The following is a 25365-nucleotide window of genomic DNA, read 5'->3' as shown; positions in this document are numbered from 1 at the left end:
TTTTAACCGAGAGCTCGAAAGTACCTTTCGTACCTACCCAGCGAGGCGAGCCAGCCTACCTACCAGCCGGTGCCAATTCTGAGAGGATGGGGAAGGTGCGCATTTGTCGGAACATCCATACATACATACATCTTGAGAGCCATCTGCCTGGGCCAGGACGCGAGGTATTTTTTGGCTCTTTCCAGGTATAATTATTGTGCCTGTTAAAGTGACACTGGCGATTCCCTTTGACCGTATTCTCAAGATGCCTAGCAAATCCGCAAAAGAAGGGATCACTGAAAAGAGAGAATAATCAAAATCTGACAAGACACAAACAGAAATCTCTAGAATGAGTTAAATAACTGTTAAATATTGACTTACGTAGAGCAGGAATGAGCAACGCAAGTCAGGAGGTCGAAAGAGACACACAAAGGTGAAGCTGACAATATACCCAAGGAAGCGAGACTCAGCTTAGGCATGAACCTAGGAGTACAATATGTCAAGTAACTAGTCAACTCTAGAGATGGAACCCGAAGCCAGAGATTAATAAACCGATTCAAGCTGCCACATCGACGAAACTTGACGAGGGTAAGAGAATGAGTCAAGCCTCATATTTACGCCACATCTCTTATCACAGAGCCACAGCTAAAGATAGCGGGGTTAACGACCCGCATGAATGTCGTCTGCCATAATCCAACATCCATCCATTCTTGCTCACATCCTCCCCACAAGTTAAATCCCCCTCCTCTCCTTCTTTTCCTTTCCCTTGTCCACGAACTTGTTCCGCTGGAGGCAATCTGGGCACGATGCCTGCCGTGGTCGCAAAAGGTTAGTCTAGATCCAGCATCCAATCCCCGGACTTGATAGGCGGTGGGATCACCAGACACCCTGCAAGGCAGATCTCATGGGCCTCGCATGGACGCGCAAGTCAGTCAAGTCGACTTCGCCTTCGCCTCCGAGGCACCAACTTCTGGACATTCATTACATGCTCCTATCAATATCTTCCAGAGTGTCCAGTCGAGCAGAACTTTTCTTCCTTCAAATCGTCAACCTATTTTCCTACTATCTTGAATTTCTTCGTACTTTTCAGGCATGCCGTCTCACCCAGTTGTCGTTTCAGGTGCCATTGTGGTAGTCGCCGCCGCAGTTGCTGTAAGTGCATATCTCCTCTTCTTGCAAGATAAATATTAATTTCACGCAGGCTGCTATCGCGGTCTACGAATCCCCTCAAGCACGACAATTCGCAGAAGATGTCCGCCGTCGAATAGCCATTGCCCTACACTCCCTTGGTGACGAAATCAACCCCGCATCCCAACAACCTCGATTCAACCGCCCCGAAGACGCGGAAGGATTCCTACAAAGCCAAGCCAGCGCAGATCTAGGCGTAGACGCAGACGAGGAGTCCAAACGTCGTCAGCGTGAGGAGCTGATGTACTGGAATGCTGTGCATTTGGAGAAGTTGGAGAAGGAGCGGAAGTTGAATGGTGACAGACCGGCAAATCGAAGCCGTGGATCAAGTTTCGATGATTTCTTGCAGGAGGACGCTACAGCTGAGAAAGGCACATACGTATACAATACCGGCACAGATGTCCGCGGCGAGGCTGAGGAGGGCCTTCGAAGCCGTAACGTCAGAGGATTGAACCGAGGCTCATTCTACGCCAATCCCTTCAGCGACGAACACAACATCGACACGGACGAACAGCAAGCCGTAGACTCCAGTCTCATGTCCCCAGAAGAATCAGAGAAAGTAGAAGTCATGTCCGACCTCTACTCCGCGAACGAAGAGCCCAGAGAAAGCCGCCAGACAACCGCCACCATTGCCGAGCAATTAGTCGATACCTCGGACGCCGTTCCGGACCCACCAGTCTCCTACCCTATGATGGAAGACCCCATGGGAGAAGATACAGATTACGCGAACATGGCAGCACGAGACGATTCGGCTTACGCATCTATTCACGCTTGGGCCGACAACGCAAACAGCAGTTTCTACTCCCCCTTACCCGTAACACCACGCTCCGCATCACCGCGTCTACAAATCGTCCCCGGCTCACCAACTTTCAGCGACCCAGATATTTCCGTCCCAGGAAGTGGCGAGGCTACACCTACAGACTCTGTATCGCTAGCTGGTTCTGGTGAAGAAATCTGGGCTCCGAGAAGTGGTGCGACGAGCGAGGCGGACGTGATGAGCGTTGATGGGGAGGGGATCTCGACGCCTGGATCTTGGACCGAGGTTGGTAGTGAGGTTAGCGAGAATGATGTTGGTGTGCTGCATAATTAGACGTGCTGTCCTGTTCTATTCTGCGCACAAGAGGGGTTTGGATTGATGGCTGGCGCATGGGGCTGTATGGACATTAGGGGGAGCACATATGGGAATGAGGGGGTTCTGGCCTGGACTGGGTGGCTGGCGTTTAGAGTTCCTTCGCTTGTGATTGTTGATTTGGTTTTGCTCATGCTCGTAGGCGTATTTTGGATACTACGAATAAGCACGTAGCAAAATATACATCTCTCTCGTTTGATGAATCTGAAAGTATTATGTACAGTACAAGCTACATAAAAAGAACCGCGTGCTTGAACCCATGAACAGATGCCGACGCCCGAAGCACAAACGTCCAACTAAATCTTTTCCCATTGGCATACGAATATCCACCAGGAAATAACGCCAGCTCCAAGCCATCCTACCCAAACCATTCTAACCCAAGTCCAGCCTACCCACCCCGACACCCGAATCCTGATCAAACCATCTACCTACTGAAAATATAATATGATACAACCCCAAAGAAATGGAACACATAACAAATGGCTTATCCCAGCAAATCCAACCGAGCCCGTCCACCTATTTCATACAGAACCAAAACCCCATGATAAAATACAAAAAATTAAGCAAGCAGATAATCTCTGACTAGAAGAAAAGCTCAAGACGGCACACCCTCATACACAAACCCATTCCCCGCCGTCTTCGTCCTCCGCCTAACACGGCGTTTGGAACTCCTGTTCCCGACACATTTGACGAATATCGTGAGCCCGAACGTGATGAGCACGATTATAGCGGCTATGGTTGGGACCTATTTTGGGAGAGTAGGTTATTAGAAATTGGTTTCGTATGACTAATGGGAAAGGGAAAGGAAAAGCCAACCCACCAAAATCTCCCTCCTATTCAACTCATTCTCCTTCCCCACCGCCTCCTTATACGGACACGTCGCGTTCGGTCCCCCGGTAGTCCAACACCCCTCCACGTCAAGACTATTGAAATCCACCCACGCCCCATGCCCATCAAAGTCCCTCCCACTCCTCCTCATCGCCACAGTCAAATACGCATTCTCCAGCGCCGTCCTCGGCGCCGCAAATTCGTACTCCTCAGGACAATTCTCGTCCGCAAAACTGTAGCTCACAGCGACGTCGGCAAGCGTCCATGTATACGGTTTGTTGCGACGGCGACAAGCGGCGTAGCGTCGGGCGGAACAGTCGTCGACGATCCAGCGGCCGGGATAGGGGTTTTCGGGACTGGTGAGGGTGGATATTGCGCAGCGGAAGATTTGGGAGGTGGAAGAGGGGGAGGTGGGCGTGGTGGAGGCGTTTTGGGGGGAGTTGGGGGCCCAGGACCAGATTGTGGAGTGGGAGAAGAGGGTATAGGGGGTGGAGTTTTGGTGAGCGGAGACGGAGAGGAGGGTATTATTCAGGTGGGGGGAGATGCCGCAGTTTGTGAGGGAAGTGGTGAGGTTTAGGAGGGGGGTGAGGTCTGTGATGTGATTAGCAAGTTGGGCTTGGAGGGGGGGGTTTGTTGAATATTGGATTTATGTGAAAAAGAAATGTATGGAAGATCCTGCCGAAGGGTTGACGAAAATGAAATAAAAAGTGACGACAAAAGGGGTTCGACAAAATATTGTCGCTTGACAGCCGAGCCCCTGACTTCGCTTCGGTGGCAAGGAACAACAAGAAAAAGTCCAAAAAGGGATTACGAACCAGCTGAAGATGCAGTCGGATACTCAAAACTCGATAGACTACTCTGAACTGCCCATGAAGAATTAGCTTGCGCCAGCTCATCGGTGCTGTTGTTCATGAAGCAGCCATTCGTAAGCGCTCCGTCATCAGTCGCCCTAACCTCCGTCTGAAGCTCTTGGATGAAACCTTCGGTGAATATCGTCCCAGAATCTCCAGTGAAATTATATCCCTCCATTTGAGGATCAATGGTTCCCCATCCTATCAGCAATCTCTTGCTGTTTGCGAACTCAATGTACGCTTCTGACGGCCATCCATCTTCTGTTGTGAGAATCCCATTAGGTGTACGAGTCATCTCGTAGTAACCTTCCACTGGTCTGTAAAGCTCATTTTGAATATTGTACCATGAGTCGTTGAGGTTCCTTCTATCAGAAAGTAACTCAGACTCGGTGTATATATATTCTGTTAGATTTCCTGCAAATTGGTTTCCTAGGAGGTCAAGCCCAAGAGGTAGGCGTGATGGCTGAGGAGCAGGGGCATCAGGATCTTGTTCTGACGCTGCGGCGTGGAGATTTAGTATTAGGTAGATAAGATGAGCACCTAAGGTGTTCTCTGACTTTTGGATATAGTCGAGAAGTAGAGAAGTGAATGCTGAAAGATTGATGGATGTGGTGCAGACATATGGTCCGATTGCTACCAATGGGCTGTTTGGGGTGTCTGGGATGGCTGAAATGCTGGGAAGGAGTTGGCCGAGAGTACTATCCACTGAAGTCGCCGGAGATGGGTTGGTAAGAGTCGGTGCAGTCGTAGCCTGCTGTCTAGCGAGTAAATTAGGACTACGCGAAGCAGAACTTTGTGCTGAAAGTGTTGCTCGACTTGTTAACTCAGATAAGTTGGATGCGGTAGCCGGGCTCGTTGATTGGGAAAGATTTAATGCTGAAGAAGAACCTGGGAATACCGTCACGGTCGATGACGGGTTGACATCTTGAATCCAAGTCGGAATGGAAACCGGACAGAAAGACCAAACACCACGTCCTTGATCCCAATAAAGGTCAAGCTCGAAGCTCCGGAACCCAGCAGCGAGGAGATTGGACACACAGATTCCAGCATTATCATCTTCGTATTTATTGTCGGAGAAGCAAGCGGCTCTCAAAGATACCCCAGGATCTGTAACGAAGTTGATTGGGACTCTCAATCCCAAATCTCGTTGAGACTGGATGACACATACGTCAGCACGTGAGTAAACACGATATTGGGGGAGCACGGCGTTACACACTAAGATTACTGTCGTATATGGTGGTACAGGTAGGGCATCAGCCCCTGGTGTATAGTTCTCACTCATCTTCCACAGAAAACACAGACATTAAGCTCAGGAATAATGGTTGATATTTCATCGGAGGAGCCGGAAGCGAGTGGATAGAGGTACTAAGTCGTGGACATTAGGATAGCAATTGGTTAGATTCATATAGTAGAAATAGGCATTGAGCCGACAAATATGCGAACTCCAGGATATAGGACACGAGAACCTGCTGGAAAGGAAATATGTTAGAGTGAGATGGTGAACCTCTTAGTGGATGTTTGGAGCTTGACCTCGATCCCTGTTAGATCATCGGAAAAACGCACGGACCGACAAGCCACAGTGGCGTCTCGTTTCCAACCACCTGGCAAAGACGACCGGATCATAGCTCCACTGTTTTAATCTGAACTGGACAGGTCTCAATAATTCTCAGCCTTCTCTGCGACTTCCACTTCACCTTCGCATCGCAAAGTCTGGACATTTCACCACCACCACATCTCGACTCACCATAGCCGACAAAAAACATGGCAGAACAAGCACCTCCTCAAGGCCCGCCAGCCGAACAACAAGGCGAGCCACAAATCAATTTCCAGGCCCCGCCAGGACAACCACAGCCAACACCAGAACAAATCGAGATCATGAAGAAGCAGCTGGCTGCTGAAGCCGCAAAGCAAGGATTGACTGTTCCGCAGTTCATTCAGAAGATGCAGGAAGCGCAGAGACAGCAACAGGAAGCTCAGGCGCAACAGGCTCAAGCACAGCAACAACAGCAGCAACCTATCCAGCCTGGTCCTCCGAAGCCAGAGGCACTTGCAGTCGCAAATTTCTTGAAAGGGCAGGACTTGAAACCAAGGACATGTATTCTCAATGGACAGCGAAAGGATATGTTCAAGGGTACGTAGTCCATCTTCTGTAATTACCAGTGCTGTTCTAACAGAGACACAGTCAAACGCGCACTCCGAGCCCTTGAATCTCCAGCCTACGCCAAAGCTCGCTCCAAGAACCCTCTCCTACCAGAGATCACCGACCGCGCCTCCCTCGAAAACACCTTCAAGCTCCTCCCCATGTCCCTCCTCGCTCTCCGCGTCTCCAAGGCCGATCCCCACGAAGGCCACAACCATGCCCCAGGCGCACACAAGACAAAGCGAGTCAAAGGCCTCTGGACCGTCAAGATCGAGCAACAGCAGGAATGCCGCGAGGATCTCCATTTCGTCTGGTTCTATGAGGGCGCTCAGGTTAAGCAGAAACTGTACGCTCTTGGTGCTCTGGCCTTGGTTTTCACGGTTGTCATGTTCCCGCTCTGGCCAATGAAGCTTCGTCTCGGTGTCTGGTATCTCAGTATGGGCATGCTCGGCCTCATCGGACTGTTCTTTGTAATGGCCATCTTCCGACTCATTCTCTTCGCAATCACCATGTTCGCTGTCCCGCCCGGACTGTGGCTGTACCCGAATCTGTTTGAGGATGTTGGATTCTTTGATAGTTTTAGACCGCTTTGGGGTTGGCAAGAGGTATGTCACTATCATTACATGTCCGTGTTGTAAAAGTCAGTGGAGCTAATAGCAAACAGGAGAAGAAGAAAGGCAAGAAGAAGTCCAAGCAATCCGGTTCCGCAAACGCAGGCGCTACAATGGCTGCCATGACAGGACAACCCGCCCCCGCCACAGCTACAACTTCCTCCGCCGCTCCTCAAATCCAGACTTCCTCGAATACCACGCAACGACACATGGCGCCTCGAGTCGAGGAGGTGTTTGACGAGGATTAGATTCCTACCCAGGTCTCTGTGGTTGCGACGGTGTGGTGGACTATAACAGGAATGGCATTGGAAGTGTTGGATGGGATTGGGAATGGTATGTCGAGTACCTCCCGGGAAATAGGAACATATGTAAAACTAGCTTTTGGCGTTTGCATGTTCTTCTTCTCGAGCGAAGTTAATTAGTGCCTGCAATATGCATAAACTTTGGAACCTTCGTCATCTCACCTGTTCTGCGTCGAGATAACCGAGGTAATCAATCTTGCTCTTTCCTGGCTTGCCGAAGAGTTAAAAACCAACTTTAAGTCTAAGCAGAGAAGAGTGTCCTGTGTGCTGGTGCTTGCATTATGTACATCATATCATATCAAGTCAATACGTAGGTTTCGACACCTCACGATTTTTTTATTTTATTCTAATGTCTGTGAGATTTGCGTCGGATATTAAAATATAACTTAATTTCCTGACTGGTCTACTTGTACTTCCAGATTCAGGTACCACCTACTCTACCTTTACCTCTACCTATCCTACATGAAAAGCAAGAGGACTTCGTCATGATGATTTCATCTTGTCCTATTTAAGTAACAAAACACCATCTTCTCATTGCCACTGTCTCTATCCCCTTCTTGCAGGAACTGAAAAAAAAAAAGCTAGAGCGTGAGACTTCTGCTTACATTCAGTAACATATCTTGGGTACCGGCACACCTACATTTATTGTTCTTCTAACTTCCCATCCCTTAACCGCTTCATTCCCAGCTAAATACCACAAACATTGTACATACTCCGTGGATCAAACAACTTGAAAATCAAACCTTCTGAGCTGTAGCGATCCTCATAATCCACTAACTCAACTTTTTTTTAACTTTGATTTCTGAATTGTCTATTTTATCTCATCTTTAACTACTTATTCTCACGTCCATTGAGAACCCCGCCTCGGCACCTATGAATTCCGAGCACTGGAAACTCCCTGATGATCCCGCTCCCTCGCCTTTCCCCAGCCTCATCCGATTATATCATACTCATACAATTGCAATGCAGTACAATACAATACAATACGCCCAATACATCGCTGAACGGATTGTTGGTACAAGGTACATGGTACATGGATATCATAACACGCCGGCCACCCAGTCCGTGGGTCCGTAACGCCGCGTGCCTCCGCTATCTTCGCAAGACACTTAAAAAGAAAAAGGAGTTGATACAGCAAATGTACATATCCAAAACGCTCATCTCGGTAGGATGAAAGGGGATCGAGTAACAAAATGAAAGAAAGAAAGAAGCGTGTAGCTAGAATGAAAGGGAAGAATATATAAGGAAAGGTAAAAGAGAGGAAAGTGTTTGACTGTTTGTGAGAGTGATTGATTGTCGTATGTGAGTTCGTCCGTTCGTATACAGGTGTAGGAGAGTGAGAGTGCGATTGCTCGCTATATGTTGTATTTTGTGTATGTGCCGTCCTGAAGCATGTATTTATGCACCGGTGTGTTGTATGTAGGTATGCGTCTGTACAATATATCTATACAGAATCATGGACGAGAGGAAATTATAGTAATGAAAAAGTGGAAGTGTCCTGGATCCAGGTCAGTCTGTTGTGTCGTATGTTGGTGAGTCGTGTCGTGCCCGTGTCGTTCATCTCATATCACCCCATCTCAACACTTTCGTCTCACTCTCAGCCCCTACCATCTCACCTCACCAAACTCCCCCTACTCCCCACACTTCCCCTCGAACTCCCAGGCGGCGGTATAGGAGGTAACGCGCAATCTGGCGGCGGCGCAGGCGGTGGTCCATTAACCAACGCCGGCATACTCCGCCTATTGATCACCGTCCTGCTAATCTCATGCTCTTTCACCCGCTGCAAACCAGGTGAAAGCATCGACACTGAAGTCAGCGGCGTCAAGACGTGGCCGTTGGTAGAAGAGTGCGAATACAATGTTGAGGTAGAGGAGGTGTTTGAAGATGAGGAGAAAGGTCGAGGCGAGAGGGTGTTGGCTTGAGATGCAATATGGGGAGATTTGGTCTTGAGAGAAAGGTACGGGTTGTTTCTGTGGGCGGCGGCGGGGGCGATTTGCATGCTGATTGGGCGTTTGACTTTGGACTTGGTGTTTGCTAGGGCGGGTACGAGGACGGGAACGGGCTGTGGTGAGCGGGCACTGGCTCTGCTTCGAGGTCTTTGCGAGTGGGAGTGTGAATGATTTTGAGTCTGATCCTGACCGTGGCGTTGACTTTGACTCTGTTGTGTAGTTGAGATAGGAAGCTCAAACGTTGATACAAACGGCGAGCTCGGCAATGGTGTTGAAAGTGCCGCCGGTGGTAGAGGCGCAGGGCGTAGCGGTGCATCGAGATTGTTGTTATTCAACGCATGTTTCTCGCTTATTTCGCGAAGTGTCTGCATGCTCGAGTACCTGCGAGGCAGGTGGAAGTCAATGTGTGCTGCTTCATGGGGAGCAAGCGGCGTGAGACTTGACATGCGGCGGGGTGGAGGGGTGGGCATGGCGTTGGATGGTGTAGTAGGTGAGCGTGGTGGGATGGTAATCACGGATAGCTTGGCGTTTTGGACTAGCGAGAAGGATTGGGTGGTGCTTGGACCTGAGATTGGGTCTGAGTCCACGGGCATGACGATCATGGGGGCAGCCTTTTTCGGCGAGGCTTTTACTGGAGAAAGAGGGCGTGGAACGTGAAGCGCGGAGGGGGGTGCTTTGCGAGGTCCCCTCAGAATGGAATCCCGTTGCCCGGATCCAAGAGTTTTGCTTGGTACGGGTGGTGTGGGCGATGGACTCTTAGCCATAGAATAGCGTTTAATCGAAGAATTTGGAACGCTGAAATTTGGTGTTAGGCCTGGAGAGCGGCTTCGACTTGGATTGGCTGGACCACCGTATGTTGAATGTCGATGGAGCTTTGCCGTGGCTTGCGGTTCCAGGAGAGGGGCGTGCATGGTCTGCATGGATCTCCTACGTTCATTCACAGCTGCTGCATTTGGTCGGAGGTGTAGATCTTCGATAGAAGGCTTGGGAATGATGTCGTCGAAGTTTCCGCTTTCTCTAGTTGGCGAAGTAGCTGGTGAAGAGTCTTGAGAAGTGATCAGTGTTCGTTGGCCAGAAGAAACATAAGAGAATCTGTTTGAGCTATCTCTTAGACTCTCAAGTTGACGTCCATCGTTTGAAGTGACACTGCCAGCCCTCGAGTGGTAACTAGTCGAAGGACGGACTGATGACGACTGCGGTCGTATTAATTCCGATGTTGCCTCCTCTAGCTTTTTCTGTAGTTCATTGTCTTTCTCCTTAACCCATGGAGGTGGTCCGAACGATGGGATCTGGGGCGAGGCTGGATTAGACGTCTCGTCCGTATTCCTGTGGATGAGGTATCGATGGCTTGGCTGCGCTCTCAGTTGCATAACTTTGTCGTCCGGTTTGGGTTTTCCTGTTTCCGAAACATGTTTCTTGCCGCCTAATGCTTCGATCTCCCTCCTTACAACGGCAATCCATGAGTCCATATCCTCGGCACTATTGAGGACAAGCAACAAGCTAGTTGCAGATCTTCGGTAATCAGCGCCCCTAAAAGCAAGCCGCGATAATAGAGATCTCGAATCTGAAGCTGGTGTACCATCGGAATCCATAGCTTGCGAAATTTGTAGTACCCAGTGCTTCCCTGGGATTACGTCGCTAGCGAAAGCAACTTTCTCGGTTAGCATTGTTTCCTGGCATGACCAAAAGAATTTGCAACATACCAGAATCCTTCCCAAGTTGCATCATCTTCTCTGGTAACCTATCGAATGATCCGTCACCTGCATATTGCAATAAATAGCCAGAAGTTACTAAAACGAAAATCTTTTGAGTCCAGTCCGCCTTAGACAGTGATCCCGAGATTTGTCGTTTGTGTTTACTTTTCGCCTTTTCAGCTTTCCTAGCTGCTGCGCTCGTAAGATCCGTGGCTTCAACCTGAGCGATTTCGTCCCGGAGACTGTTATTTCTCTTGTGGTTGCTCATGCGAAGGATAGCATCAGCGGAAAGTGTTGAAGCGGAAAGCTGAGCATGCTTTATAGCCTGCGGGTAGGCTTGAAAGAGTGGCGGTGGATCCCAAGCTGCCGACGTCCGCGTGGGTGGCCGGGGCGAAGACTTTGTACTCGGTGACTTTGGGGTTGGTTTGCTGGGGGTCTTCATCGATTTCACTGATTTAGACCTGAGATTCATCCGCGAAGCTTTGGCAGTGGATTGTGCTGGCGTAGCAGGCATGATGATTTCTGTTACTGGAGTAGGTTTCTCGGCTTTCTGCATGACCATTTTCATGGAAAGGCTACGGGGTAAGTTTGCTTCCGCTGCAGCTTTCATAGACCTCTCCGAGAATCCAGATAATGAAGGGGTCTCCTCAATCAATGGCGATATGACGACCGCTTTTTCAGTCTTGTTTCGTGTGAACATACCGCGGAGTCCACCCTTCGAATCCTTCCTCAGGACCTTTGGCTGCCGCAAGGGAACGCGACTGGCGACATCTCCAGTTGATAAGTTGATCATTGGTGGCCGCTCTCTGCGATTGGAGTTGATTGCTGAATTTAGTTGCGGTAGATCATGCAAACCTCCTGCTTCACTTCGCTCCGATTCATTGATGTCTCCCATTGTTGGCGCCTTCTCCCTTGCCTGGTCTTTTGGAAACCAAAAATTGTTGACCTTGTCCTCAATGTGTCTTGTTTTGGCGTGCTAGACACGAGGGCCTAGCCAAGTCCCTTTCGTTACTGCCTGAATTGGCCGTCGACTCCTTGTGCCGCTTCACCCAATTGGATGGATATGGGGAAGTGTGCTTTGCAAACTTGAAGATTTCGTTTCGTTTCGTTACTGTAGGGCAAGTCGGATGTCGCAAACATTCAGATTGCTCGAATTGTTGATCCAATATTGAAGAAAATATTGGCCAGGTACTCCACGGTTGGCCAAGAAGCGCGCAAACAACAATCGAAATGTGTTCAGTACCAGGAACTACCCAGGCACAAGGATAGGTTCAAAGTCGTCAAAAGAAAGCTGACCGCGAAGTTGGTTGGCTGGTATTTGGGACGGTTGTCCTGACTGACGCGTGTGGGGTTGGTTCTGAGGGGAAAAAGAAAGGTCGGGGTCGCATCCGGCACCTAGGCAGGTCGAGAACGAAAGACTGTAAAGCGCAGGCGTAGAATTGAAGACATTGAGAGCAGAAGCAGAAGCAGAAGCAATCGCAAATCAATGATATGGCAGGCAATAAGACGAAGACGAAGACGCGACGAGACAGACCGCGGGGAGGGGGGGAAGTTCGCAGGGAGATAGGAGAAAAAACATGACATGACATGCAGGAGGAGATGGGCCCGTCTCTTGATATGGAGGAGAACACGAAGCTGACGCACGGGTGCCAGTGCTGTCCGATCCATCAGGTATTCCAGGTCCGGTCCAGGATGATGATTATTTTAGGTCGAGGCACATGCTGTGCCCTGCCGTTCCCCTGCAGCAGCAAGGCCAGGGCTGGGAAGGGCTGGCAAGGGCTGGCAAGGGCTGGCAAGGGCTGGCAAGGGGAGCGCTCCATTGCCAAATCACAGCACGGCGGGCGTCACAGTAGCCTGTGGATCTGGCGTGAGGCGTTGGGTTTAGCGGCTCTACAGTACTTTAGTGCATGCGAACAGCAAATCCTCCGAAGCACCAACACTCGAGCCCAAGCAGGGCCAGGGCACACAGGGGGTGCAGTGCAGTGCAGTGCCCAACAGAGCAGAATTCGAGCGAAGAATGTCAATTCAGCAAAACATCGTTATTGAATTGCTTTGCAGACAGTGCGATAGGCAATGATGGCTTGAAGGTCGCTTGGGCGACTTGAGCCAGACGTCCTTTAGATATAATTTACTCCGTGCCGGTGTCTCAAGTTAAGATCGAGGACAGGAAACTTCAGCGCAGCTGTTGCGGGATGCTCCCTCACCATCCGCTGCGGCTTACTTGGGTGGGAAAAGCGACATCATGGTGGCATCGTGCCTGCATTAGGGCCACCCACAAGGAAAGTCTAATGGCTGATCGGAGCTCTGGACTTCTGCACAAGAATCACCTACCTACGGTGCGATGCGACCCGGATCGAGGACAATAATATTTGTACTGTAGACTGTTGTTTGATTTGACTTTTCCCAACAATCGAGGAGTTGAGATAAAGTCTATCTGGGGGAATGCTTTGGGAGTCTCGGCACTTGTCTCGGGCGCAAGACTCAAGGCAAGTCGATCAAGACTCCTGAGAGGCGGAAAAGAGTTGCATATGGCCAGCTTGTGACTTGTCTGCAAGCCGAAAGGGGCTGTGAAGTGTTCTTTCAGAAATTACATCCGGATCATTGAGCCCTACTGTACTGTAAGGTCCAAGGATACTTGATAAGATACTAGGATGGTGCTGAAGTCCGTGCTACCGAGGTCGGGACGTTGGAAGGAAAAGGAATTCGACTGGACTTGATAGGAGAGAAGCAGCACCTCGCGCTGGTGATATTTTTGCTTTTTGGCGTTGGTATTATCCAAAACTTCTTGAGAGTGCTGGTGCGAATCCATTTGTCGCAGTGGTGACTATGACCGCACTATTGGGTTGTAAGGAGGGATCGTCCATGACTTTTCAGACCCGAACAATGTCCATGGTTCGGATGAACATATGTGGGGTAGAGCAAGTATTGATTTTGTGATCTCAACGATGGATCAGTCACCAACATGAGCACGGCGATTAAATAATGGGCCGCTTCGTCGTATCTGTCCTCGTGATTCTGCTTCGGAGGAACGATTGCCCCAGAAGTGGGACTATTAACGAAGCCTCTCTGTGAGTTTGGACTGTTGTTTCTGGATTTTGTTGATCAGATTCCCCGAGCCTCAAATTTGATAACCTGGTACAGGTCAACGGGACTAGGCATGCTAGTACTGCTATTGCTACCCAGGAAGGTATGTTCTAGATCTGGAGATCAGCTTATCAAACCGGTTCCGTACAGCACACCAGGGACTTTGGGGCGGGTTGATTTCACTTCTATCGATGAAGCCTTTGGCTGTCAGAAGAATGGTCTTGTTCATAGGTAGGGCAGTCACGAGCTCCCTGTTGAATTTTCACGAATTCGGATGGCGTTGAGTATCTGAGTATTCTGTTGCCACAATGATGAAAATTCATACTCTATCTTGAGAACAATCTGTCATTCTCGGTTGATCCAGAGTGGTGGCTGGCCGTCAATGTCAACTTGTCAGGTGCTTTGGTGGTCTGATGGTGCCATTTCGTAAGGTTAAGCAGCGAGTTGACGGCCAGAACCCGAACTCCCCAAATATATCCCGTGATTACTCGGATATTTTGCATACGATTTATACAAGAAGACTCTAGCGGACGATGGATCCGGGAGAGATGAGAATTCCCCAGAGCAGGCTGCCATAAGTTTGTTGTTTTGGAGAGAAAAGCGGTGTTGCAAACGGTGGTCTTCTTGGGGTGGCTGGCTGCTAGAAGTTGTGTAGAAAGATTCGTATAAGCACACAAGCAGACAAGGTAGGTAAAGATTGCGCTTATGAATCATGCTATTTGTTGCAATTGAAAGTGAGAAATCGACCGTTCCGAGGTTCAGTTTGAAGTTCGACGCTCTCAGGGACTGGACTTGGACCCCTGCCAAATCCTAAGCGATCATCGTCACAGGGCGGGCAGAGCTCCTTCCTGTCTGCCTCGAACATCACGATCACGATCACGCTCACATTCTCTCCACACATTTGACTCACCGAAACCCCTAGAATCCACGCCATAATTTGATTCGATTGCTGGCGGCTCTCCTTCCTCCAATCCCTCGACTGCTTTTCACTTCCGACAACGTCCATACCACTTTGCAAGTCGCCTGCATTCATCCCTCGATCCATTCCGATACTCCCCACCATCAGCGCCCTTTCTAGCATACTCTGCTTAATATAAAAGCCCAATGGCGCCCGACCTCAACTCCCTCCCTCCCTCAAGATCAATATCTCTTTCAGGATCACCGACCATGGCACGAACACTCTCAAGCTCTGGAGAATCTGGTGCTGCCGCCCTGCGGGGTCAAACACCCTCTCCTTCCCCACGAACCGCATCGACCTCCCTCCAAGCAGCTGCGGCTGTAAACGCTGGACTACAACAAGAAGATTCCAGACGTATGTATGGTTCTATTTACAATCTTTACACCGTTTTCTTTCAATTCTATCAGGAACAGCGGTGCTCCTGAGCTCCTTCTACCTGCAATGGGCATGTTGAGGGCAGTCAAAAGACTATCTATCCCCTTGCAGTTGCATGAGGGTCCAGACCTCTTTTCACAAGACACAGTCAAAAATTTTGTGCTAACAATACAGGTCTAGGTTCTTCGAGCGGCTCCATTACAAGGAATCGACAACCATCCCATGCTGGCAGAAGACGATCCACAGTCTTGATGAACTTGCAACTCAACGATCCCTCCCTACCTGCGCCAGGTGAAATGGTCCACGAACCCCACGTCTCAGGTTATCGAACATCCAGTCCACATTCTCTCACAGGCTCGCCGATCATTTCTAGTGGAGATCCTCACCACTTTCGTGCTCCGAGTCTGGGAGAAATACATCAGGAAATAGAGCAGGAGCAAGAGGCGCAAGTTGTATGTTGTCCACGTCATTTCACAATGCTTTTGGAGAATGAAATATGATCAGGCAAGAATATTGTCTGTGTCTTGGTTCAAGTGAACAATAGACCTGGATAGTCTGGTTGGGTTGGCGCGCAAAGGGCTATCACCATGTATTGAGACTGACTGAACAATAGAACCGACTCTTACAAATGATCCGCACCCAACAGCAGGAGCTTCAGCAACTACAACTTGCTCGGGGCGCTGATCCAAGCCACTCGACACCACCTGTAATCGACGAGTCCACACCAACTTCAGAACGCTCAATGTCCTTCTCCAATCAAAACCCTCGTCATTCAACCATGTCCACTCCTCGCTCTCCATCCGCAGCCCTCCATCCACGCAGCTCATTTGATCTTGCTCGAGCAGACCTCCAACATAGACGATCAAGAACACCTAGCAGGACAGCATCACCAAGATTGAGATCAACTTCAATCAGCGGCGAAGGTGGTGAGACTTGGAATCTTGGTGGTCGTGACGAGAGCGCCTTCTATCAAGCAGAGACTCAGATGATGATTAGAGAGAATCAGATGTTGAGACAGAGGATCAGAGAATTGGGTATGCTACTTCGCAGCTATGACACGCAAGTACAATGCTAACCCAATCTGCAGAGCGCCAAGTCAGCGAACTTCATACCAACTCAGCAATCACCAATGAACCTGCCACGCCTTCTCACCTCCTCCGCTCTCAATCCGTTTCTGAAGAAGCACCACCCGAGATCTCAGCTGCTACAAGTACAGCGCCGGCTCCAACTTCTGCAAATCCCACAGCTGCAGAGGAAGTCAAAAATGACTGAAGCTGCTTTGCAAATCTTAATGAGGTCAGCTAGTCAAGTATTTCAGGCGTTCTCAAGAGTGGCGCGGAGCCATTTCTACATCTACTCTGGTCTTTCCATATTGTTCTGGGCGTGAGTTTGGGCAATTCTAGTGTTTGGTCTAGAAGCTATAAGTCCGTGTCCGTGCGGTCTAGTCAGCATTGGTGGCGTAGGTCGTGAAATGAATTATTGCATGGAACTGAGAAATGGTGGATGATGAGCAAGCAAGCAGTCGAATGAGAGCCATGAGACGCAGTGCAAGGAATGGATACTTGCAATGACTAGGTCAGGTTTGTTTCCCCTGGGTGGGAGAGAGAGGTGATAGGATGGAGAGGGTGTGAATCAATCGCTTGAATTAATGAAACGAGAATACATTGGCGTGGCTTTGGCTTAGAGGTATGAGGAATAATATATCGCTGAATATCCGTTCCAACCCCAGCTTGTGTACCGCGCAGACTGTGGCGCAAATATGTGTGTTTACATCAACAACCACTTAGCCTCGCTTCGCTTAAATTCGTTTTTAGTGATCCCTCTCCCTCCCCTACCCCCTCACCAATTCTATATCAATGGGACCTCAATGTTTTTTGACTCCCTGACATCGACTGATCTGAGCTTAACCCTCAATTGGTATACGCTTTGATAGATAAATACATTCATAAATGCTACATAAATGCTTAAATGCTTACTTACGTACTTATACTCAGCTTATCCGAGTCACTCCAGTTACAATTCTTATTCTCACAACGGTACTGCCCTGTGGCGTGCTATTTCTACATTTCTCACCCCATTCCATTCTGTCCCGTGCCGTCCGGGCTCTTCCCTTAATGCTACCTGTTCCTAGTTCTGCTTTTCTGCTTGTTTGCCTTGAATTTGCCCTTCCTCCCTTCCTCCAACAGTACCAGCAAGCCATTCATTCAAATCAATCAAACCAAGAAAAAATACAAATGCCCGCACAATGCAGAATGCTCGAAGTGGCATACATAACCAAGGAACTCCAGGACGCCTTGAGCAAACATACATGCATGCATGCATGCATACATAGAGAACCTCCATTTAGTAGGAGTACTGGTATTAGAGCAGGTGCGGTGTACACGCTCAACGGAATACGATACTCGGGAACTTTTTTCGACCGGCGATGTTGACGTGGTATTCGTGGATTCCTTCGAGTGTTGCTGCGTACCTATGAAATTCGTTAGTCTATCTACTTGATTGACATCTGGCCTTTCAAGAGCGAGCAAGGGAGATAGGGAACCAGATCAAAAGGGCAGTCGGTCACTCACAAAATCCTCCCATCAGGACTCCAACAACAGCCCATCGTCTCCGCAGCCCTCAACACCCCATCCAATAATCCATTCTCATCCCTCGTCATCGTCCCCAACCCAAACGTCGTGCCATCATCCGTCGGCCGCCACGGCTGTCGTAACCTGTGCGCAAACTCCCGCGGGTTGATACTGATCGTCTGGTCGTCGTCTTCGACACCTACTTCGACGCGAAGTCGAGTCGAGCGCGTGATAGGTGCGTAGGCAGCTCGGTATATGGAATCGATGTCCGCCCAGGGGTTGTTGGACTCAGGCGCTCTGCCTGAACCAGAGCCGGATTCTGTGGGGGTGTCGCGTTCTCGTTCTCTTTCTCGTTCTCGATCGCGTTCTCGTTCACGGTCACGGTCTCGTCGACCAGGAGTGAGGCTGAGGCGTTCGAGGCCGGAGAAGGTATCGTCGTTCCGGGGCGCGCCGAGCGTCTCCCGCTCGATGGCTGTTTCGGCTGCGGCTAAGAGCATGGAACTGCGTCTTCTAGGTTCTTGCTGTTGGAGTTGGGTGCGGCGGGCGCTTTCGCGGTTGCGTTCGTCCATGAATGCGCGGAATGAGGCCGCAGAACGGTCATGTGAGACGAAATCGCGGAGGGAGGATGGGAGCCCGGCATTGTTGACAAGACGGGTGGTGCCGCTGCTCGAACTTCCTTCGCCATTGGGCGTTGTATTAGTATTTGCTGAGCGACGTCCGTCAGCCCATGGGCCCCAGCGTGATGTTGCTGATGCTTCGGCTAGGACTTCTCGGGCTGTGTTCGCGGCATCCCGTTGCCGTCTTGCAATTCGAGACACTTCCAGGACGTCTAGCTCGGCTGCTGTAGGTGGATCTTGGTCTCTATCCAAAAGAAGACTTCTCAGATGCCGTCCTTCTAGGTCGGCTCCAAGATAGTCTGGGATACCAGCTGATGGTGGCGATTCAGTGCGTAGATTGCGGAGGCCGTATCTTTGACCGGATCGGTCTGAGAGGTGGACTCTTTCTACGTTCACTTCATTGGAGTTGATGAGAATTAGTTGGCGGGAGTTGAAGAGTGTACGGACATCAGCGATTCCCACTCGGCCGCTTGATTCTGTCCAGGCCTTTAACGATTAGCCGTGGATTTTAGTTTATGGTTGACGAGGCTTTGAGTTTGGAGAATCATGAAGCAAAGCAAATAATCTTTGGATGTGCATTCCCAAATATGCAGATTTTCACTTACAAGAAGACCAAACGGTCCTGGGGAAAACTCCATTGCTCGAACAGCTCCAGCTTGCCGACCGGGTCTTGATGTGGTAAATGACACCATCAGTGATTGTGTTTCTGTGAGACATTCCGCATCGAAAATGGATATAATCCCATATTGAGTTGCCACGGCCAGATACTTTCCCGATCTCGAAAAAGAAAGGGCAAAGCTTCCTCTCATCTGAGATTTATCTGCCTGTCGTTGACTCTCCAATTGTATCCTCCCAGCAAGGACCCAATGATATGTCGGACCTCGTTTGCTTTCAAAACGTTCGCTTCTCGGCTCCGTCTTCTGCATTCGCTTGTGAATATATAGAAACGGGTCATCGCATATCGCAACGAGCAGCTCGCCGTCCGGGGATATCGCGGACCGATTGACGAAATCTGGTAGCTTCAATGTCTCAATTGTATCCGAGGTTGCCACGTTCAGAATCGAAACGGTACAGTCATTATTCGATGTTACAGCCACTGGAACCTTGTAAACACGTTCTGATAAATCATCCCTCGGCGACCAAAGAGTGATGCAATTGACGATTTCCGCTCCGATCTTCTCACTCTGTGTTGTCATCGCTCGACCCCGAATCCTTCGATACGCATCAATCATCTCTCCGATGTTGGGGCGTCGGGTAGGATCCAGGTCCAGCGGTAACCGAGCATCCGGATCAGCATCTAGAAAAGAAGAAGTATCGAAAGCTGTTGACCTGTTCTTCAATGATATGGCAGTGTAGTTTCCATTATCTCCTCCGCAACACAACCAGTCTTTCGAGGCAACGAGACATCGTGGGAGGAAGGTAAGCGAGGCTATGAGTTCGCGTTCCCGAGTTTTGGAGTTGATTGATATAATGTCTGTGCCATTGGGGAAGTATATGATATCTTGCTCTGGGGAGCTTATTAAGGACCGTAACTGCCAGTGACTTGAAGCACATTGTCAGCAACCCGTATTCATCTAATGGCTTTCGAGTATTATGCAGATAAGAATATATTCAAATATCCAAGTATGTTCCAGCGAATATAATGCTCACAGCCTGCAATTTAAAGATAGCATCCTGGGACTTCCTCTGAACCAACGCACCTGGTGTCTATCGTAGCCCTGTAGTACTTTCTCGGATTCGGCAAGATGAGGTTCTCAGTGGCATGATGCCTACGAGCATTACATTAGTCGTTGCTTGCAGACATAGAGAAACTGCACAATCGTACAAGCTTTCTTCTTTGACAGCCATGGCTGCCATGCGCTACAGCGCGTGCTTTCATGAAGCTCTGTAACGATACAAAGTGGCGTTGGACCTTGGGTAGCAGTGGTAGGAATACAAGGATGTAATGCTTAAAAATAGTCTGGAAGGCTTGCAAATATGCCCTCGAGTTGAATATAAACAAAAGGCTCGAGATTGGTTACAAAGTAGTTGTTTTGGGCTTTTCCTTTCCTGTCGCATCATCCAGCTTGCAACGACGTCAAGGCTGAGGGTGGATACCAACAAGCACCTGCAGGCCTGCCTGAGGATCGAGGCTGGAACAAGGACCATTTCGTCCCGGAAAGGCGGCACCCAGACAGGAGCATTGCTCTAAATACTGGAGTAAACAAAATGCTACTCAAGAAATGTTGGAAGGTCGTGAAATGCATTTCATCCTTTAATCGTACAATCTTGAGTTTTTGGTCCATTGTGTCTGTATTTGTCTTTTTCCATGTTACTGTGTCGACTGTCATAAACCACTTATTACAGACATAACAGATCACAGAGAGGCGTTTTCGTGCTGCTTTTGCAATCATTGATGCCCGCTTCCCCTGCCTTCTGCGCTCCACTCCACTTCGGCCCACCGTAGTTTTCTCTCCAATTCCACCCGTAGCTACTAGCCGTCTTAGCGCCATTTCGAAAATATTCTTCGCAGCCGTGCATCTGCCTTCTTCCATTTCTTCTCGAAACCATCAATCAACCTCCATCTCTTCTTTTTGTAATATCTCTCTCTCATCTACATCAGCTCCCTCACACACATTCTCTTGTTCTTCACAGCACCCGTCAATATGTTGTCTTCAAGATTGTCCAGAGCTGTAAGATCTCCCTATCTGCATGTTCCATTGTTGTCATTGCATCACCATCTGACTTGAACAGCTTCCCCGAGCTACCTCTTCCGCCACACGATCCTCAAACCTCATCCGCACACCACTTGGCTCCTCATTTGTGCGCAGATATGCAGATGATGCAGACAAGAAGGTTCGCGGCCCAGTCATCGGTATCGATCTGGGTAAGTTTCCACTTCCGGCGCTTCAAGGGGTCTCAATGTGGTCGCATGCTCACAGTTATCATAGGAACCACAAACTCGGCGGTAGCAATTATGGAAGGCCCCACAGCTAAGATTATTGAGAACTCAGAAGGTATTTTTCCAGCATTTGCCACTTTTTGTTTCCTGACCTTCTAACTTTTCCCCAGGTGCCCGAACAACACCCTCGGTAGTGGCGTTCGCACAGGATGGCGAGAGATTAGTCGGTGTATCAGCAAAGCGTCAAGCTGTTGTAAACCCAGAGAACACCTTGTTTGCCACTAAGCGTTTGATCGGACGAAAGTTCACTGATGTCGAGGTTCAACGCGATATCAAGGAGGTCCCATACAAGATCGTTCAACACACAAACGGCGATGCCTGGGTTTCTGCTCGTGGCGAGAAATACTCTCCATCGCAAATTGGTGGTTTCGTTTTGCAAAAGATGAAGGAGACTGCTGAGGCTTACCTCACCAAGCCTATCCAGAACGCCGTTGTTACCGTCCCAGCTTACTTCAACGACTCGCAACGTCAAGCCACCAAGGATGCCGGTCAAATTGCTGGTCTTAACGTTCTGCGTGTGGTCAATGAGCCAACTGCTGCTGCTCTTGCTTACGGTCTGGAGAAGGATGAGGACAAGATCATTGCTGTCTACGATCTAGGTGGAGGAACCTTCGATATCTCCGTTCTCGAGATCCAGAAGGGTGTTTTCGAGGTCAAGTCCACCAACGGTGATACCCACTTGGGTGGTGAAGATTTCGATATTCACTTGGTCCGCCACTTGGTTCAACAATTCAAGAAGGATTCTGGCATCGATATCTCCAACGATCGCATGGCTATCCAGCGTATCCGTGAGGCTGCTGAGAAGGCTAAGATTGAGCTGTCTTCATCTATGCAAACCGATATCAACCTTCCTTTCATCACCGCCGATTCTTCCGGACCAAAGCACATCAACCAGAAGCTTTCCAGATCGCAACTTGAGAAGCTCGTTGACCCTCTCATCAGCCGTACCGTTGAGCCAGTCCGAAAGGCTCTGAAGGATGCCAACCTTGCTGCCAAGGACATTCAAGAGGTTATCTTGGTTGGTGGCATGACCCGTATGCCAAAGGTTGCCGAGTCCGTTAAGAGCATCTTCGGCCGTGACCCTGCCAAGTCCGTTAACCCAGATGAGGCTGTTGCTATGGGAGCTGCGATCCAAGGTGGTGTCCTCGCCGGTAACGTCACTGATGTCCTTCTCTTGGATGTCACTCCTCTTTCTCTCGGTATTGAGACCCTCGGAGGTGTCTTCACTCGTTTGATCAACCGAAACACCACCATCCCAACCAAGAAGTCCCAGGTCTTCTCCACCGCAGCTGATTTCCAGACTGCTGTTGAGATTAAGGTCTACCAGGGTGAGCGTGAGCTTGTCCGTGATAACAAGATGCTCGGAAACTTCCAGCTCACTGGTATCCCACCTGCGCACCGTGGTGTCCCACAAGTTGAGGTCACCTTCGACATTGATGCCGATGCAATTGTCCATGTCCACGCCAAGGACAAGTCCACCAACAAGGATCAATCTATCACCATTGCTTCCGGATCCGGTCTCTCCGATGAGGAGATCCAGAGCATGGTTGACGACTCGGAGCGATATGCCGAGTCTGACAAGGAGCGCAAGAACGCCATCGAGGCTGCCAACCGTTCCGACAGTGTCTTGAACGATACCGAGAAGGCCTTGAACGAGTTCGCCGACAGACTCGACAAGACTGAGGCTGACCAAATCCGTGAGAAGATTACCACCCTCCGCGAGTTTGTCAGCAAGTCCCAGTCTGGTGAGGGTACCGCCACCGCCGCTGAGATCAAGGAGAAGACCGATGAGCTCCAAATGGCCAGCTTGAACCTCTTCGACAAGATGCACAAGGCCCGTGCCGAGTCAGGCGAGACCCCACCAGCTGGTGAGGAGGCCAAGCCAGAGGGCGAGGCTAAGGACGGCGAGAAGAAGCAATAGACGACCAATATCGGCAAAAATTTCCTTGAATCTTTAGCGTTTTGAGTGGTTCAGATAGACCACTCCTGTATTCATCTCTGTACTCATATGTTGCACATTGGCGACTCTTCTCTGTTGTCATAGCTACTTCATGTTCTTCATAGCTTTGGGGCAAAAAGGCGTTCAGAGCACGCATTGCGGTGTCATGCAGCGTGGGCTGGTGGTGGATACCTTGACACGGAAAAGGGTTTTACTGTGGCTGTATAAAAACTAGGATAAGACGACGAATAATATGACATCCCCTCTCATAATACCAGCCTTGTGATCCTCCTCGACGCAAGGCCTTTCGTGCGTCAATGCGGCTTGTCAGCACGTGGTTATTTTTCACGAAGTAAAAACTAGGAGGAATAGAAGCTCATTTCCTCAGTTTGTTGCACGTCGCATTTTCATAGTGAGTTTCAGGGTTCTTCTAATTCAAATAACTATCTCCGATCATGATTCAGTGCTTTCATTTAGCCTTGATCTCCACCGGGTTTTTTGCTTTGCTCGAAACCACTTCAAGAAGTTTAAATCGACCTCTTTCGGCACACATCTAGACCTTGACTTCACCTCAAGAAACGTCACAAAAGTGAGTCCTGGATACGCTCAACTATATAATATCGGTCATCTTAGGAGATCCATTCAGCCTATATTGTGAATCTGGGGAGCGTTGCAGATGCGATCCGCTTTGATGTCAAAATGTGGCCAAAGCGAGGAATCCTTCTGCTTAGGTGATGATGATAGCTGCAATAATGCATCCCGCATATACCTTCTGCATGGCATACATCCAATAGACGTGACTCGAAGATGACTCGAAAGAAAGTGGCGGACGGGAAGGAATAGTCTCGAAGGGGCCGAAGACATCCATTTTGATTTGTACCGCAGTCATCGGTCACGTGCAGCCCTAGCGGGGCTATGGAAATTCCCACTCGATATTTTTGGAGTTTTCGCTGCCGAAATCTCCCCCGCCTTGACCGGGACATCGAATTTCTACCTTCACGATACACGATCGCATCAACTTCCCGCAACTCCAGAAACCTCTGAATAGTCAGTTTTCGCCGCACCAAAAAAGAGCGCGTAATTCCAACAGCAAGATGTCGAAATCAGCTGCGTAAGTTGCCACCTGAGCTCCCCTCCTCAACCGCCCACCAAGATTGTGCGAGCTTTACATACTGACAATTTTGAACAGCCGTGCCGACTGGGCTGACGATGAGGATCTTGATGATACCGTGAACGAGCTCCCCGCATCCACTACAACTACAAACAAAGATGGCACCAAGACGATCGTCTCGTGGAGATTCACCGATGATGGAAAGAAGGTCAAGACGACACGTAGAATCCGGTTTACTGTACACAAGGAGGTGGTCAACCCAAGAGTTGCAGAGCGCAAGCAATGGTCAAAGTTCGGTCTTTCTGCTAAAGATGGTTCAGGGGTATGATTGATCTGGAGTCTACAGTTACGGAGATGGAAATTAACAGTGTGACAGCCAGCAACAGATACCACGAGTGTAGGAGAGAACATCATCTTCAGACCCAGCAGCAACTGGCGCAAGGACGCAAAGGAGGAGAAGACCGAGGCCGGAAGCATGAAGGACAAGCTGAAGGACAAGAAAGTCAAGTGTCGTATTTGTAACGGCGAGCATTTCACCGCAAGATGTCCATTCAAAGACACCATGGCACCCGTCGGCGAGGAGGGAGCAGGAGCAGACGTCGCCGCCGGAGCCGCAGACGTCGTCGAGGGTCCCGGAGGTCTCGGCACAGGAAAGAGCTCATACGTACCACCACACATGCGCAACGGCGGCGGAGCAGCAGCAGCAGGCGACCGCATGGGCGGCGGCAAGTACGAGCGCGACGACCTGGCCACGCTGCGCGTCACGAACGTCTCGGAGATGGCAGAGGAGCAGGAGCTGCGCGACATGTTTGAGCGGTTCGGTCGCGTCACTAGAGTCTTCCTCGCGAAGGATCGGGAGACGGGTATGGCGAAGGGGTTTGCGTTCATCAGTTTCCAGGAGCGGACGGATGCGGCGAAGGCGTGCGAGAAGATGGATGGGTATGGTTTCAAGCATCTGATTCTGAGAGTGGAGTTTGCGAAGAAGGCTGCTTAGATCTCGAGATGACGACGGTGATTATGCATGCAGGAGATGAGATACCATACATACCTACCAACAGATGTCCTCAGAATGGATCTTCTTGTAATAACGTATTCACGA

The 25365-nt window shown here is 49.7% G+C and overlaps 8 protein-coding genes across 11 annotated transcripts; 5 read left to right on the top strand and 3 right to left on the bottom strand.

Moving 5' to 3' along the window:
• Positions 1-723: 723 nt before the first annotated feature.
• On the top strand, positions 724-2471 carry ONS95_012584 (uncharacterized protein). Of its 2 annotated transcripts, XM_058506221.1 has the most exons (3): positions 724-807; positions 1100-1131; positions 1181-2471. In XM_058506221.1, the coding sequence occupies exons 1-3, from the start codon at positions 786-788 to the stop codon at positions 2255-2257; spliced, it is 1131 nt and encodes a 376-aa protein (XP_058358746.1). In that variant the 5' UTR covers positions 724-785; the 3' UTR covers positions 2258-2471. The 2 variants fall into 2 exon arrangements, with proteins under 2 accessions (XP_058358746.1, XP_058358747.1); XM_058506222.1 differs by having other exon boundaries at positions 724-1131.
• Positions 2472-2891: 420 nt separating this feature from the next.
• On the bottom strand, positions 2892-5472 carry ONS95_012583 (uncharacterized protein; the record flags this gene model as incomplete). The annotated part of the gene is made up of 3 exons (XM_058506220.1): positions 3940-5472; positions 3117-3715; positions 2892-3041 (listed from the first exon to the last, which is right to left on the bottom strand). Exons 1-3 carry the CDS (start codon positions 5255-5257, stop codon positions 2892-2894), a joined length of 2067 nt encoding a protein of 688 aa, XP_058358745.1. The 5' UTR covers positions 5258-5472.
• Positions 5473-5651: 179 nt separating this feature from the next.
• SEC62 (Translocation protein S62) lies at positions 5652-7826 on the top strand. Its single transcript, XM_058506219.1, has 3 exons — positions 5652-6106; positions 6158-6720; positions 6780-7826. Exons 1-3 carry the CDS (start codon positions 5737-5739, stop codon positions 6972-6974), a joined length of 1128 nt encoding a protein of 375 aa, XP_058358744.1. The 5' UTR covers positions 5652-5736; the 3' UTR covers positions 6975-7826.
• An 814-nt stretch (positions 7827-8640) lies between these two features.
• ONS95_012581 (uncharacterized protein) lies at positions 8641-11566 on the bottom strand (the record flags this gene model as incomplete). Its single annotated transcript, XM_058506218.1, has 2 exons — positions 8641-10628; positions 10681-11566. The coding sequence occupies 2 exons, from the start codon at positions 11564-11566 to the stop codon at positions 8641-8643; spliced, it is 2874 nt and encodes a 957-aa protein (XP_058358743.1).
• Positions 11567-14922: 3356 nt separating this feature from the next.
• Positions 14923-16360, top strand: ONS95_012580 (uncharacterized protein; the record flags this gene model as incomplete). Its single annotated transcript, XM_058506217.1, has 4 exons — positions 14923-15067; positions 15263-15540; positions 15702-16122; positions 16176-16360. 4 exons carry the CDS (start codon positions 14923-14925, stop codon positions 16358-16360), a joined length of 1029 nt encoding a protein of 342 aa, XP_058358742.1.
• Positions 16361-17048: 688 nt separating this feature from the next.
• On the bottom strand, positions 17049-20327 carry ONS95_012579 (uncharacterized protein). 3 transcript variants are annotated; one of them, XM_058506216.1, is made up of 4 exons: positions 20101-20327; positions 19926-20044; positions 18881-19817; positions 17049-18761 (listed from the first exon to the last, which is right to left on the bottom strand). In XM_058506216.1, the coding sequence occupies exons 2-4, from the start codon at positions 19946-19948 to the stop codon at positions 17655-17657; spliced, it is 2067 nt and encodes a 688-aa protein (XP_058358741.1). In that variant the 5' UTR covers positions 19949-20044; positions 20101-20327; the 3' UTR covers positions 17049-17654. The 3 variants fall into 3 exon arrangements, with proteins under 3 accessions (XP_058358741.1, XP_058358740.1, XP_058358739.1); XM_058506215.1 differs by having other exon boundaries at positions 19976-20044; XM_058506214.1 differs by having other exon boundaries at positions 17049-17558; positions 17659-18761; positions 18881-20327.
• A 30-nt stretch (positions 20328-20357) lies between these two features.
• Positions 20358-24266, top strand: HSP70_3 (70-kilodalton heat shock protein). The gene is made up of 2 exons (XM_058506213.1): positions 20358-21271; positions 21327-24266. The coding sequence occupies exons 1-2, from the start codon at positions 21088-21090 to the stop codon at positions 23135-23137; spliced, it is 1995 nt and encodes a 664-aa protein (XP_058358738.1). The 5' UTR covers positions 20358-21087; the 3' UTR covers positions 23138-24266.
• TIF35 (translation initiation factor eIF3 subunit g) lies at positions 24250-25260 on the top strand (the record flags this gene model as incomplete). Its single annotated transcript, XM_058506212.1, has 3 exons — positions 24250-24266; positions 24345-24588; positions 24643-25260. The coding sequence occupies 3 exons, from the start codon at positions 24250-24252 to the stop codon at positions 25258-25260; spliced, it is 879 nt and encodes a 292-aa protein (XP_058358737.1).
• Positions 25261-25365: the final 105 nt, after the last annotated feature.

Source organism: Cadophora gregata (assembly GCF_030347475.1).
Source record: "Cadophora gregata isolate MNR1 chromosome Unknown scaffold_6, whole genome shotgun sequence".
NCBI lineage: Eukaryota > Fungi > Ascomycota > Leotiomycetes > Helotiales > Ploettnerulaceae > Cadophora > Cadophora gregata.
The sequence above is the reverse complement of the archived record's forward strand: the minus strand, read 5'-3'. Positions and strand labels throughout refer to the sequence as shown.